The 15,471-nt window shown below is 47.9% G+C and overlaps 1 protein-coding gene across 1 annotated transcript in view; it reads left to right on the forward strand.

Annotated features, from left to right (window-relative positions):
- The window catches only part of LOC146812866 (alpha-2-macroglobulin-like protein 1), a 252,930-nt gene extending 238,810 nt beyond the window's left edge, over positions 1–14,120 (forward strand). The window contains exons 33-36 of the mRNA XM_085619942.1: positions 2,095–2,163; positions 3,703–3,805; positions 4,966–5,007; positions 13,155–14,120. Of these exons, the coding sequence (XP_085476068.1) occupies positions 2,095–2,163; positions 3,703–3,805; positions 4,966–5,007; positions 13,155–13,183 (243 nt within the window). The 3' untranslated portion in view covers positions 13,184–14,120. The remainder of the gene's footprint in view (positions 1–2,094; positions 2,164–3,702; positions 3,806–4,965; positions 5,008–13,154) is intronic.
- Positions 14,121–15,471: the final 1,351 nt, after the last annotated feature.

Consider the following 15,471-nt stretch of genomic DNA (forward strand, 5'->3'; position numbering starts at 1 on the left):
AATACCTAGGAGTAATCCTGAAAATATGACAGTGGTAGATTTCCTGGAGTTCTCCAAGGAGCAGAAAGTAATCATGCAGGCTTTTCACCTAGTGGAAAATTATGATACCGGAATGTGCATGGTGCCTTTGTAGTTTTTATCATGTGGACACATCTTTTACTCTACACACCATGAAATATGAGAGATTTCTGTTCCTTTCCAACCTCTTCCTTGCAAGGCCACCCCACTTATAATGCACACTTTCATGTCACTGACCTTAACACATGAATGCAACATGTTTTGCCAGAATGGTGGATTTTTCAGAAAGACCAACTTGACTTGGCCAACCATTACAAAACATCCCAAATATAACGGTTTCCATTAAGATTCCTAATTATTTTTTTCTCAACTCTGTTGCGAAAAACACTGGATATTTGCACCAAATGGGCACTACAATTTGATGCTCGGTCCATCCTGATTCTGAATTTCTTTTAAAATATTCGGCATTAAAAAAATGCAATCTTAGGCTGGAATCAGATTGACGTTTAAGTGCCTTCCTTTGGTCAGCGCCGGTTTGATTATGTATTCTTCAAAAATATGTCCCCTGGATATCTGTGCTCTTGGGTGGTAATATCTGTAAATGATCCCTCTTCTCTACCTATTTCCATCACAAGTGGAATTAGAAATGGCTGCCCCTCTTCCACATGCTTTCTATATGGAACCTTTCATCATTTCACTTTTTCAAGTACCAGCAGTGGTATCTCCGAAGGGTAGAAGCCAAAGGGCTGACATTTGTTAATGATACTTAATCTCGATCCAACTGCACCCTTACTGTTCACTGAGACTCATACCTACCAATGTAAAATTCGATCCAGCTACAAGGAAAAAGGGGGCTTATTTACAAGCCACTTGCGCCGCCAGTGCGTCACTTTTTGTGACGGACCGGCGGCTCATTTTACTGCCCCATATTTACAAGGACAGGAAAAACCCCCCTACTTGACTTTTCCTGTCCTTCTAAATACGGCACCTTTACACGCAGCACTTTGCGTGAAAGGGGCATTCCATGGGTGTTGCTGTGGGCGTTCCCACACAACACCCTTGGAACCTGAAATGTTTCCAGATTTACAAAATCGTAAATCTGGAAATGTATGTGAATGCTACGCCTTCCCAGGGGAGGCGTAGGGAGGCGCAACGAGGAGAAATGTATTAATTTCTCTTAGTTATTCTTTCCTCCTTTCCAACAAAATCACCTCTTACGATTATTTATGTGCAGGTAGGTGTTCTTCCTCCACATAAGCAATCATTTAAAAAAAATTATGTTTTACAAGTTCTATGTGTGCGAATGCAGCACACATAGATGTTGAAAAATGCCATTTCAGATTGTTTATTTGCAGTCGGCGCATGGCACTTAATTGTGTGCCAGCGCAGGGGAGAGCAGAGGGATCCTTCATATCCCTGTGCTTTCAAAGTGCCACAGTGTGGTGCAGCCAAAGGGCTTGCGGTGGCACGCTGCAGCACTTTATTGTAAATGAGGCCCAAAGTGAGAACTCAAGCTATAATTGCTGAATGTAAATTCCCAGATCTGATGATCATGAGTATCTTGGATATCGTGAGTCCCTCTCATCAATGATTTTCCTAGAATATTTCCCAAAAATTCTAATAACTATAGTCATATTTTGAAGTTATTGTAGAATTTATCTCTGTATCACGATTATTCATATTTGTCCGCTGTACGTGGCTTGAGCCAAAACAATATTTAATGCATGATGTCACATCTCAGACTGATATAAGATGCATCTAGTCAGTGACAGAAGATGGTGTATTAAGTGAGTTGTGGGGACTGGCTGGTCAGATATACAAACTAAGACAGGATGGGACAGAGATAGATGATAGCAAGACACTTAGAGAACAAGTAACAGGGGTGAGAGGGAGACAAAAAGCATAACCACAAAACGAGACGGATGCATGGAAGCATTGAGTGTGACAGAGTGGCAGCGCCCCGGAGTAGTGACGTGCACATAAACAGGTGGTCAGGTGGGTGAAAAAGCTGCATAGTATAGGAGGGGCTCAAGGACCCAGGGATGCACACACTCAACTGAGATTTTTTGTTCACAGCTTAAGGGCAAGAAGGATGTTAAGAGGGTGGAAATCACACCAGATCAAGTCACCATCTACCTGGATCAGGTGAGAGCTGCTCTTTTCTTCAGTTTATTATATTCAGTTGGACATTGAGGGCCTGATTCACAAAGAAAGTTTGACTTCTGGTCGGAGTTTAGACTAAAAGTCTACCTTCACTACTTTTCAGTATTCACAAAGGTAAGTTATTAGAAGGAGTAGTAATTTATTCGATCATATTATGATCATTCACATAAAAAGCAAAACAGCTTAGATTAGTATCTTGACGTCCGCACTCGGGATGGAATCTCTGCACCCGGGGTGGAGATCTGCTCGAGGGATGAGATGTCCCCCGAGTGCAGAGATTCCACTCTTGGTGCGGAGTGGAATTTCCGCACTCGGGTGGCAATTCTGCCTCCAGTGTGGAAAATGTGCCCAGAGTGTGGACTCCTTACTTACCTTAAGATTTAAACTTAGACATTTGTCTAAGGTTCCCTTTGTTCATCGGGCCCTAAATCTAAAAGGCCTGGAAATTATCGAAACACTGAACAGGAGGGTTTACATGAGAATACCATTGTATCAACATACTTTACTTCTCCCAGAATCAATTTCCCATTCTCGTTATCTATTTCATTGACATATGGATTGACTGGCGGCCTGATTTAGGGTTGGAAGGCAATGGGAAATGATCTGATTTCTGGAGGCAATGCTAAGTGCTGCAGAGACTCTACTAATGGACTTATATCCACCAGGAAGATGGGAGTAAACACCACCAGTGGCTGCTCCTCCAGATTTTGCACTTACACTTATCAAACAAACTCTAAGTCAGGCCACAAGTCTAGTGTGTACAGATTTAGGATGGTGTCATGAGGGTGTGCCTTAATACTAGAATTCAGGAGGCCATGAAGTTCTGGGAGACTCAGTCACCTCACAATTTAGCACAATCAAGGTCGGACTGGCCATAGCGGGCACCGGGCAATCCCCCGGTGGGCAGCACAGGTGTGGGCCGGTTTTGGGCCCCTTAGGGCAGTTTTTGTTACAGGGCCATTTTAGCTGCAAAATCGGCCCTGTAACAAAATCGGCCGAAAACCGGCCCTGGCAAAGAGCTCGGCCGCACCCCGAACTACGGGGGGGCTGGCAGAGCACTTTGCCAGCGCCGGTTTTGGTTCCCAGTCCGGCCCTGAGCACAGTAGTCCATAATTTAATTTTACTTCAACATGGGAGACTTGTCGTCAAGGGAAACATTGTGAGGTGCATCCTGTGGTTAATACTGTGAGAGAAGTAGCCCTTGCTTATAAAGACGAGTCCGTAGTGTAGCCTGTGACTCTTGGTTACAGGCAGAAAGCGATAAAAGTAGCTTTAATCCACAGGTCCATTAAGTGGCTTTTTCCACCTCATATAATTTGAATCTCCTAAGGTAAAGCTCAAATGCCTACAACTTATGTGCCTAATAAATACCCTTCCCTTGTTGAAACAACCAGCGGAGTCTGAATACTTTTATTTGCCCCATTGTTGGTGCGGATTTATCTCTGAAGCCATTAAATATCTTGCAGGTTTTCTGTGGCAAACATGTTCCTCACATTTCTTTGGTTGTGTTTTCTCTGTTAGCTTGACAAGACCCCACATCAGTTCAGCTTCTCTCTGGAGCAGGACAATGAGGTGAAGGACATGAAGCCAGCCACGGTGATGGTCTACGACTACTACGAGAAAGGTGAGACCTCATGGTAAAAGAGCGGCAGCCAATGGTAGGAGCTGCTGTCCTGGTCACAGCCCCTGCTACCTTGGTCTCAGTGTTCATGATTGCAGAAGTAAGATCAGAAAGTAAATGATGTGTAGACCAATGGTTGTTCTTTGTTCTTTCAAATCTTGTCACGTCTCATATCCCATCAGCAGCAAACAGGAGGCAGCTGCATGACTGAGGGTGGGACAAAGGGTCAAGCGTGAGTCAAAGAGTGGGTGAAGCCACTTCCGCTAACCCTGAATCAACATTTTTATGAATAGCAACAGATCATGTGAGCTTCACTCCTTTCTGAGAAGATGCTGTATCAGGTCCAAGCCTGCCAGCAACATTTCTTCTTTTTTAAGATTAAACTCCAAAAGGGAACTGATTCTTAAACCAAAATCAATTATTCTGAGGGCCAAAGATTTTCTCCCTTCATGCAAGACCTTTGAAGACATTCTCTTCCTGGGAAGGCCATGTTTTAGATGCCAAACCTGCCCTCTATGGCTGACCCAAGCAGGTAGATCTAGTGGTCCTTAACCCGCCCGGGTTAAGGCGTGGCAGCATGTTAGCATGACATGAGGGCCCTGTGGGAGAAGGCTGTTTCCAATGGTGGAGACAGCTCAGGGTCCGCTGCCGAAACCTAGCACTTTCCCTGGCACTATACAGTGGGGGAACCATGGGTTAGTCCTGGAAGGAGCCCCCTGATTTACGTCAGTGCTTGTGCTTTACCAACTTGTAACTGGCTCCCTATGTCTTTATAAATCATCATTGCGGAATTGTGCACTGCATTAGACAATAGATATCTCCTCAAGCATGCTGTGAAATGATCCCTTCTAGCAGACAGTGAGCCCTTCAAGCAAATAGTGCCTCCCATATGGCAGTCGTTCCCGCTTACCATGGAACAGCTGCTCCCCGCAAGCTAGCCCTACTTACTAGGCGCTAGCCTCTCTTAGGCAGTTTGTGTATTCAGGGAAGCAGGACCATTTTGCCTTGTAATCCCTGCTTTGTGTTATCCCCCTAGTTTGTAATGGGAGTAAATTAATGTTGTTTTGTTTGCAGGACAGTGTTGACAAATGTATCTCTCCAGGAGAAATGAGACCATTCATCAATTGAGCCTGTTCTGACCCTTGTTTCTCCTTCCCTTGCAGATGACAATGCAGTAACAGAGTACAACGCCCCCTGCAGTGCAGGTAGGTGTACTGGTGAAGGGCAGGCTCCTCCCTGCAGAAGCTTGGCTAACACCCCCTCCTCTGCCCCCCGTGTTCCTGCTCATGACGTCTCTGTTTTACCCACTCCCTCTCTTGGATCTTCTTTCCCTTTCCTGTCCACATCTTCTTAGCAGCTAGACTGTCTCTGTTCCTATCAGTAGTTCCCTGTGCACACTGCATGTGTACATAAGCCCCCAGCAGTGTGTATTTACATCGCTAGTCTTTCAGCTCTGCACAGCTACACCAGGTTTCTTGGCAATGAACATTTACATGAGGTCTTTGGAATTGCAGCTTTACAGCAGCTCTAATGGCAGTGTTTGTTCCAAGCCGGTTTCCTATCTCTACACTTGATCTCTTGACACTGTCACTTACACCATCTCTCTTGGTAAAGAACCTTTATAACAGGTCTCTGGCAGTGTAACTGTGCATCAGATGTCCTGCCAGTCTAACTGTATGGTCAGCCGCCTGCCACTGTACGTTTACAGCAGGTTTCGCACCAGAGATCACAGTAGCGTACACTTCCATCACACCTTCTGGCAAGGTGACTTTACTACAGGTCTTTGGCCAGTGTAATTCAACATCAGGTCTCCTGTCAGTGATGATGTAGAGCAGGTCTCCTTGAAGTTTAAAGTTACACCAGTCCTCCCTAGTTCTCCTTGCAGTGTAACGTTCCACCACTTCTACTGACAGTGTAAAGTTACATCGGTTTCCTGACAGTGTAAAGCTACATCTGGTGTCCAGCAGAGTTCAGTTACACCAGTTCTCTTGACAGTGTAAAGTTACAACCGGTGTCCTGGCAATGTAAAGTTACACCAGTTCTACTGACAGTGTAAAATTGCACCTGTTGTCCTGTCAGTGTGAAGTTACATGCGGTGTCCTGGCAATGTAAAGTTACACCAGTTCTTTTGACAGTGTTAAGTTGCATCTGGTGTCCTGGCAGTGTAAAGTTATATGCGGTGTCAAGTTACACCAGTTCTCTTTCTCTTGACAGTGTAAAGTTGCACCAGTTCTACTGAAAGTGTAAAGTTGCATCCGGTGTCCTGACAGTGTAAAGTTACATCCAGTGTCCAGCAGTGTAAAGTTGCAACAGTTGTCCAGCAGTGTAAAGTTACACCAGTTCTCCTGACACTGTAAAGTTGCATTTGGTGCCCTTTTAGTGTATTACATCCAGTCTGCTGCCAGTGCAACCTTACATCCGGTGTCCTGGCAGCATGAAGTTTTGCAGCGTGAATCTTTCTGGATTCACTATGCTGTGCATTATTCCGCGATCTTGTGGTTGGGTCCGGATTCGTAGTCTTTTCTTTGTTTTTTTTGTTTTTTTTTGTAGCCCAGGTGGGCGGCGACGACCACCATTTGGTGCACTTTCCGTGACGTCGTCGTGCTTCCTGCGGAAGTCCCACCTTTGGGGCGCCATCTTCAGATTCTTTTTTCCGCCGTTGGGTCTGGATCGTCATCGAAGCTCCAGAGTTACAACCGAAGAAAGAAGAAAGAAAAGCGAGTTTCGTCGACAAATACATCGGAGTTTTCACAGGAAAGGAGGTTATTTCATCAGGAGCGCGAAGAAAGGAGGTTCAGCGCCCTTTTTTCTTCGACGACCTTGGAGAATGCGCACTCAGAGGCCCTGAGCGCAATGGACAAGACGCCATTCAAGTTCTGCCCAAACTGCCACCACAAATTCGCGCAGAAGGACCAGCATCCGGTCTGCAACCTCTGCCTACCGGTCGAACACCAGAGTAAGGACCAACGCCTGCTCAGCCTTCGCGCCGAAGACGCTCAGGGTGAGTGATCGGCAGAGAAGAGCCAACGCCAGCATGGATGGCAAGGGTAAGGCCCCGTCGCTCTACGATCTGGGCCTCTCCTTGGACGACTAGGACAACGTCGCCGGGACAGCCGAAAACTTCACGGTCGTAGAGACCGACAAGAAAAAAGAAGACTAGGTAAGAGAATCGTCGAGCGAAAAACAGAAAGTACCTCGAACACGAGGGTGACTCGAGAAAATCTGAGTCTAAGTCCACGAAGGGAGCCCCGGCGCCGAAAATTTCGACGACCAAAGGGGGAACCATGGACAAGAGGCCGAGCGGATCCTTAGAGAAGGACTCCCTGGTGCCGAAAGACGCCGAAAGGCAAGGGTCGTCGAAGACAACCCAGGGAACGGCCCGATCGACACTGAAAGAACGGTCGACGTCGACGCAAGTTTCGACGAAAAGATCCGCTGTCGACGCCGAAAGCATCTCCGAGATGGAGAAAAAGAAGAGGCGGCTCGAGGCCGAGATGGAGAACATCCTTCAAAGGAAGAAGGAGTTCGACGCCAAGATGTTGGAATTCAAGATTCCAACGGTTTCATCGGCGGACGTCGTCGAGGTCGAGGAAGAATTCGACACCGAGGGACTGATGAGGGATCTCGAAGAGGAAGACGAGACCTATTATGAAGAGGAAGCCGAGGAAGAAGACCAACAGTCGGTCTACGGCTCGGCACCATCGACCAGCCACGAGATTGAATGGCAGGATCTCGACACCGAGAACCCGGAGGAGTCCGTGGACACGTACCCTTCGAGGCCTTCACCACCCGACGACATCGGGGTGTACAATATGGTGGTCAGGAGCGCAGTGACAGCCTTCGGCGTCAAACTCGACGAAGAGAAGCCGAAAGCCGATTTTCTCGTCGAGACCCTGCTCCCCATCCAGACGAGGAGCCAGTTCCTCCCCATGCTTCAAAGCGTGATGAATCAGGGGAGAGAAGCCTTCAAGGAACCAGCGACCTGCCGGTCGATCACACCCAGGACTGAGAAGAAGTATAAGCACTCTTCCCTGGACCCCCCTTACATCAGAGGTAGCGTGACCGCAGACTCAATCATAGCGTCCACGGCCAGGAGAAGGGCCAACGTACCTGCAACCTCGGGGCCACCACCTGATAAAGAGAGCAGGAGGATAGACCTCACAGGCAGAAAGGTCGAGAGGAACGCCGCTATGCACTGGCGCATGGCGAATTCCAATGCTCTCCTCAATAGACACCAGTACCAGCACTGGGACGAGATGGGAGAGCTAGTAAAGCATCTCCCCGAAGAATACCGCCAGAGAGCCTCACACCTAGTAGATGAAGGCAAAAACATCGCTAACTCCTGCATAAAGACGGCGTTGGACGGGGCAGAGACTTCAGCAAGACTCATGGCCATAGGGGTCACCGAGAGAAGGCATGCATGGTTAAGAATCTCGGGATTCAAACCGGAGGTGCAGAACATCCTTAGCACCCCCTTCAACGGAGAGACACTGTTCGGAGCAACAGTTGACGAGAAGCTCACCCAGCTAAAAAGAGATAACGAAACGGCGAGGTCCATGGGGGCCCTACAGCAGAGGGGAATGAGGCGAGGCAACCCCTCAAGGAGACCCTACGGTAGGGGAGGAAACCAGCAGGGCCCGTCGCACCAGACGTTCCAGCAGGGTCAGCAGGGTGAAGGTCACGGACAGGGTCAACAGAAGCAAAACTGGCAGTACCAGCCCCGGGGCCAGTCCTTTCGCGGGAGAGGGAACGGACGTGGCCAGAGAAGGAGAGGGGGGGAGCAGCCCTCATCAAAGTGACTCTGCACGCAGGAGGACGCCTACCCTCGACATGCCCCCAAGGGTGAGGCGCGAAACCGTAACATCGAGGGGGAGAGAAGGATCAGAAGCCTACGAGCATACAACACCAGTAGGCGGAAGGCTGAGGCTCTACCTTCACGAGTGGCAGCGTATAACCACAGACAAGTGGATACTGAACATCATGCAGTACGGGTACTGCGTAGATTTGGAAAGGAAACCGCCAAACAGGAAGCCAAGGGGAAGGCAAAGATCGGGTCAAGAACTGACCCTACTCAGAGAAGAAACACGGAAGCTTCTACAAAAGGGAGCCATAGAGCCAGTGCCGTTCAGAGAACGCAACAAGGGGGTCTACACAAACTACTTCGTGGTCCCGAAGGTAGACGGGAGCCTCAGACCCATCCTAGACCTGCGATACCTAAACAAGTTCGTCAGAACGCAAAGGTTCAAGATGACTTCGCTGCAGGAGGTGCTGCCCCAAATAAGACACGGAGACTTCATGGTCACCGTGGACCTCAAAGATGCCTACCTGCACATCCCAGTAAACAGAAGACACAAGGGACTTCTAAGGTTCAACATCGACCAGGAACACTACCAGTTCACAACCCTGGCATTCGGATTAAAATCAGCACCAAGGGTTTTTACAAAATGCCTGTCGGCGGTCGCGGCCCACCTACGAAAGCAGGGGATACACGTCTACCCCTACTTAGACGACTGGCTGGTCAAGGCAAACTCGCGCGAAAAGTGCGCGAGGCACGCAAAACGCGTAACAGACACTCTCACGAACCTGGGGTTCTCGATTCACTGGGGGAAGTCGTCGATGGAACCAGAGCAGGTGAAGATTTTCCTGGGGGCAAAAATCAACTCCCTGAGCGGCACAGTGGTGCCCAGCGACAGGAGGACAGGTGCCCTACTGAAGGAGACGCGGCTCTACCAGAAGGGGCGAGCTCTGACAGTGAGGGCGGTGAGCAAATTGATGGGGATGATGGCGTCGTGTATCCAGCTAGTGCCGAATGTACGCTTGCACATGAGACCATTCCAGGAATGGCTACAACAGCAATGGTCACAAGCAAACGGAAGTTGGGAGGATCTAGTGGTTGTTACGCACGCAGTGCAGGAGATAACTTGGTGGAACAGAGACAACATGACAGCAGGGAGAAGCCTGACACCACCAAACCCAACAATGACCATTACCACGGACGCATCGCAAAAGGGATGGGGAGCACACATGGACAACCTCAGAGTGAGGGGTTTGTGGGCTCCAGCAGATGCGGTTCGCCATATCAATTACCTCGAGTTGAAGACAATCCTACTAGCCCTGAAGGCATTCCAGAGGCACCTGTACAACCAGAGGGTGTTGGTTCAAACAAACAACACCACGGCAATGTTCTACATCAACAAACAGGGGGGGACACAGTCGTTCCCTCTCTCCTCTCTGGCTCAGGAGATTTGGAGATGGGCCATACCTCTCAGGATAGATCTACTGGCAATTCACCTACCGGGGAAGGACAATGTGGAGGCAGACTGGCTAAGCAAGCAGACCTCGGCATCTCACGAGTGGGAGCTCAATGGCCAGGAAACGGAGAAGCTTTTCCGGAGATGGGGAACTCCCACAATAGACCTATTTGCAACACGCCAAAATGCAAAATGCCAAAGCTTCGCGTCCAGGGAACCAGATCAGCAATCCCAGGGGAATGCCCTATGGATAAGCTGGTCGAGGACATTTGCCTACGCCTTTCCACCGATACCCCTGTTGCACACAGTGCTCAACAAGTGCAGGACCAGCAACATGACTCTAATCCTAGTGGCCCCGCAGTGGGCGAGGCAGACATGGTTCTCACAAATTCAAGAAATGGCGCAAGGCAATCCGTACAGGTTCGAGAGGAGAAAAGACCTGCTCTCAATGCAAAACGGGGAGGTCCTGCACCCAGAGCCAGAGACCCTCAACCTGGCAGCATGGCTCCTGAAGACCTAGAGTTCGCACACCTAAGGTTGCCTCAGAGCACTATGCGAGTGCTACGGGAGGCAAGGAAACCAACTACAAGAAAATGCTACAGCGCAAAATGGAAGAGATTCACGGTGTGGTGCAGGAAAAAAGGCCTGCAAAACAGAATGACAAGAGACTCAACTGTGCTGAGGTACCTCACACACCTTCTAAAGAGTAACCTCTGCTCGAGCTCCCTAAGGGTACACCTAGCAGCGATCGTTGCCGACACCAGAGGTGAGAAGGGTGGAAGTTTCTTCACCTCGCAGGTGGTGAAGAGATTCATGGAGGGAGCCAAAAGAATGGCCCCCCCGAAAAGGTTGCCGCCGCCGGCATGGAATTTAAACGTGGTTCTGACGGAGCTCATGAAGGCGCCGTTTGAACCCATTCACAAGGCCACTCTGCAAATGTTGACGATGAAAACTGCCTTTCTAGTGGCCATAACCTCACTACGCAGGGTGAGCGAGCTTCAAGCACTAACGCTACAGGAACCCTACATTCAAATTCACAAAGACAGGGTAGTCCTGAGGACGGACCCACACTTCATGCCCAAGGTAGTGTCGGCGTTCCACATGAATCAGAGTATCCAGATACCAAGTTTCTTCCAAAACCCGACTACAAACGCAGAAAAGGCCCTGCACACCCTCGATGCCAGAAGAGCGGTGATGCACTACATTGAGAGAACCAAGGAACTCAGGAAGTCGAAGCAGCGGTTTGTGTCCTTTGCTACTAGCTTCATGGGTAGGCCAGTGACCAAGGGCACCATCGCTAGGTGGATTGCCCTCACTATTCAATTCTGTCACAAACAGGCTGGACAGGAGCTAGCGGAGGGGCCCCAGGCTCACTCCACAAGGAAGAAGGGGGCCACCGTTGCCTTCCTGGCAAACACGCCCATCCAAGACATTTGTCTCGCTGCAACCTGGGCATCTGTGCACACGTTCACAAAACACTACTGCGTGGACATTCAGATGAATAAGGAAGCACAGGTCGGACAGAAGGTGCTACAACACATTTTCAACGACCAACGCTCATCTTCCACCCAGCCACCACAAAATTAGGAAAACCGCTACAAAGTCTATGCACAGCATAGTGAATCCAGAAAGATTCACGCTGCAAAACGAAAAGTTTCTTACCTGTCGGTGTAGTTTTGCAGCTTGAAGATCTTTCTGGATTCACTAGCGAACCCACCCACCTCCGCCAGGAAGATGAGGCTGGAGGAAGAGGGGGTGAAATGGAAAAGATCAAAGAAATGGAAACGTTCAGAAAAATGGACAAAAAGGATTAAGTAATCGCCTAGGGTAAAAAAAAAAAAAAAAAAAAGAGAGAAAAAAGAACCCGAAGATGGCGCCCCAAAGGTGGGACTTCCGCAGGAAGCACGACGACGTCACGGAAGGTGCACCAAATGGTGGTCGTCGCCGCCCACCTGGGCTACAAAAAAAAACAAAAAAACAAAGAAAACACTACGAATCCGGACCCAACCACAAGATCGCGGAATAATGCACAGCATAGTGAATCCAGAAAGATCTTCAAGCTGCAAAACTACACCGACAGGTAAGAAACTTTTCGTTACACCAGTTCTCCTGACAGTGTAAAGTTACATCCAGTTCTCCTGACAGTGTAAAGTTATAACCGGTGTCCTGGCAGTGTCAGACCAGTTCGCCTGACAGTTTAAAGTTACACAACCGATGTCCTGGCAATGTAAAGTTACACCAGTACTCCGGAAAGTGTAAAGTTGCATCTGGTGTCCTGTAAAATTACATGTGGTGTCCAGCAGTGTAAAGCTACACCAGTTATTGACAGTGTAAAGCTACACCAGTTCTCCTGACAGTGTAAAGCTACACCAGTTCTCCTGACAGTGTAAAGCTACACCAGTTCTGCTGGCAGTGTAAAGCTACACCAGTTCTGCTGGCAGTGTAAAGCTACACCAGTTCTGCTGACAGTGTAAAGTTACATCCGGTGTCCTGGCAGCGTACAGTTAAGTGCTTTGTCAAGTTACACCAGTTCTCTTTCTCTTGACAGTGTAAAGCTACACCAGTTCTCCTGACAGTGTAAAGATACACCAGTTCTGCTGGCAGTGTAAAGATACACCAGTTCTGCTGGCAGTGTAAAGATACACCAGTTCTGCTGGCAGTGTAAAGATACACCAGTTCTGCTGACAGTGTAAAGATACACCAGTTCTGCTGACAGTGTAAAGTTACATCCGGTGTCCTGGCAGCGTACAGTTAAGTGCTGTGTCAAGTTACACCATTTCTCTTTCTCTTGACAGTGTAAAGTTACACTTGATGCATCGGTCGCGTAACAATCACTGCAGGTCTCATGTTTGGCCTCTGTGGGGCGCTGTAGGTTTGAAACACAGGTTGCTTCTTGTACATTTTAATGATGGATCTTTGGCAGTAATATTTACATCATGTCATTTAGCACTATAAGGTCACAGAAGTTTTTATGACCATTCTCGCTTATACTTGGTTTCCTGCGACTGTACCTTTACACCAACTCTCCATCAGTGCCTAGTAGCCACGTCTCCAAGTCTGGGAGCTAAGTTTCTGATCTGTATTTTTTCTCTCCCTTACAGGTGACTCCACGAGCAAAACCACCGAATAGTGAACGTGGGCCGCTTCTCCTCTGGCCGCACCTGAAGCCCCAGCCTTCCTGTTGCTTCGCCTCACCCCCCTCACCCTCTCTGTACAGTTCCCTCCCTTTCCCTCGTCTACTCTACACATCACTCTTCCTCTCCAGCAGGAGATTCTTTTGTGAAACTGGAGACGGATGTGTGGTGCCTTATGACTCTATTCGGAGCACTTTGTGTGTGTGTGGGGGGGGGGAGGGGAGGGGCCCTTGACTGTGGTTAGGTCTGATGCAGTGTATGCACTTTAGTGAAAACACCGTGTGGTTCTTCATGGAATAGAGCAGCGGCTCTCAGTGGATCTACCAAGGAGGTGCTGGTCTCCAAGCAGCACCACAGATGTTACAGAAACCAAATAACGGCTGTCAATGTACACCCTGTCCCCTTCTAGGTGTCGATTTTCTGAACTTACTGCTGCTTCAAGGTCCGGCCCGCCGATTGACGCGCGGAAGCACACCGGTGTTTTGTTCACCGATTTGTGACACCATCTCCCTAATTACAAGGAGTGATGCCATTAACTTAAACAAATTTGGACTCTTTGAGACGGGCTGAAGTTATACCCGCCCATTTTATTGATATTGTGACATTTTTCTTGGATCAACTGAAGTAATTAAGGTTGAAGTCCTCTTTTAATAGACACTGAGTTGTTTGTGACGCTCAATGGAAGTTTTAGTCCTGAGGATGACCGTGTAATTCTACAGTTGGTCGAAACGCCGTCGACGCCTATGTTGCCACAATTTATGAAGGACACATTCATTTTGTATACGTTGTACCCTCATTGTAACGTGTATTTTTTCGTTTGCCACCGGTCTGCTCTGTGGTTTGTATTGTTTGTATACCAGCATATTATTTTGAGCGTTATTGTCTTAACTGTTTTAGATTTTGTAATAAATTTACAGTGATTGTTCTTTTGCATATGGGCACTCTTATTTCTTTCTCTTCCTTTCACTAATATGTTAATTATTTGTTTAGTGTATGATTTGTATATTTGTGTGCTATTTTTGTATCTTTAAGCAAATTGTTTCTTGAACCTTTGTTAGGAATATACATAGGATGTATTTACATCAGACCTAGAAGTGTACCTTTACACCAGGGCTCCTGGCATCACATTTTCTGGCACTTTAACTAAACCCTTTCCAGCTCCTCTATAAAGCAAATTAAATTCTGGGGTCCTTTCAAGGTTGAGCCAGGGGGTCAGTAGTTCGAGGCGGGGCAGATACACACAATGGGGGAGGGTAGAGAGCAATTAAAAAGAAGCTTTGTCAATGTCAGTAGTTCTAACCCGTAGCATTGTCAAGGCCAACATAGCAAGTCCATGACATTGGGGTGCAGACTTAGACTTTAGCAGTGCTTGTTTTTTTTTTTAGAGATGGCTGTTGTGCATGCCCAGAAATGTTTTTCTTTTCCTCTAAGGGCATCCAGCCCAGATGTCATTTGACAAGTGGAGAGGTTTGTGGCATCAGTTACATGTCAGAATATTGATAACAAAAATACTGTCTGACATGAATAGTTTGGCAAAAATATCCATTACAGAAAGCGTTGGCAAAGCCAATAGGTCTGGCCCTGACATCTTGGTGCACTGGTAAATCTGTTTTAAATGTTTATTTCATGCATTTGCCATAAAGGAAAAGAAAACAGACAGTCCCCTAAATTCTCCCCAGGCTTGGAAAACAGTATGAAAAACATTACTGATGTAGCTGTTTTACTAGTGATGTTTCTTTTTAAAAACAAATAAGTCTTTTAGTTTTGCCATGCATTTCACAGTTTGTGGTTTTTTTTTTTTTTTTTTTTTTAAACCTTTATTTCTTCAAGAATCTGGACACAGCTATTCAGCCGACAACCCGGAGGTTTGGCAGCTTCGGTAGTAGAATACAAAGAATCGTCCACAGTGCATTGAAGGAGCAAAGAGAAGGTTCCATTTTTAATACTTACAAACACACAACAAACCCCAGCAAGGCAATAAGACTGAATGCCCACGGTGTTAGCCCCTCAGGGGGCGCCAGACCCCAATCGTCTAACAGTCACAGTACTATGATAAGAGGAAAAAGGCGGAAAAGCAGAGGCCCAAGAAGTCGATCAACCATCACATCTGCATACTGAGCTGGAAGAAAGTCAAGAAGAAAGCTGTTCCTCGGGGGGATCCAGATCAGGGGGAAGACATAGTCCCCCCCCTGTATTGATTCCACCGCCCCCAGATGGCATGCCACTTCCGAGGGCGGCCTCTGGCGCAATATACTGTCTTCTCCCTGAGCATACTCCAGTCCAT

This window comes from Triturus cristatus, chromosome 7, assembly GCF_964204655.1.
Source record: "Triturus cristatus chromosome 7, aTriCri1.1, whole genome shotgun sequence".
Classification (NCBI taxonomy): Eukaryota; Metazoa; Chordata; class Amphibia; order Caudata; family Salamandridae; genus Triturus; species Triturus cristatus.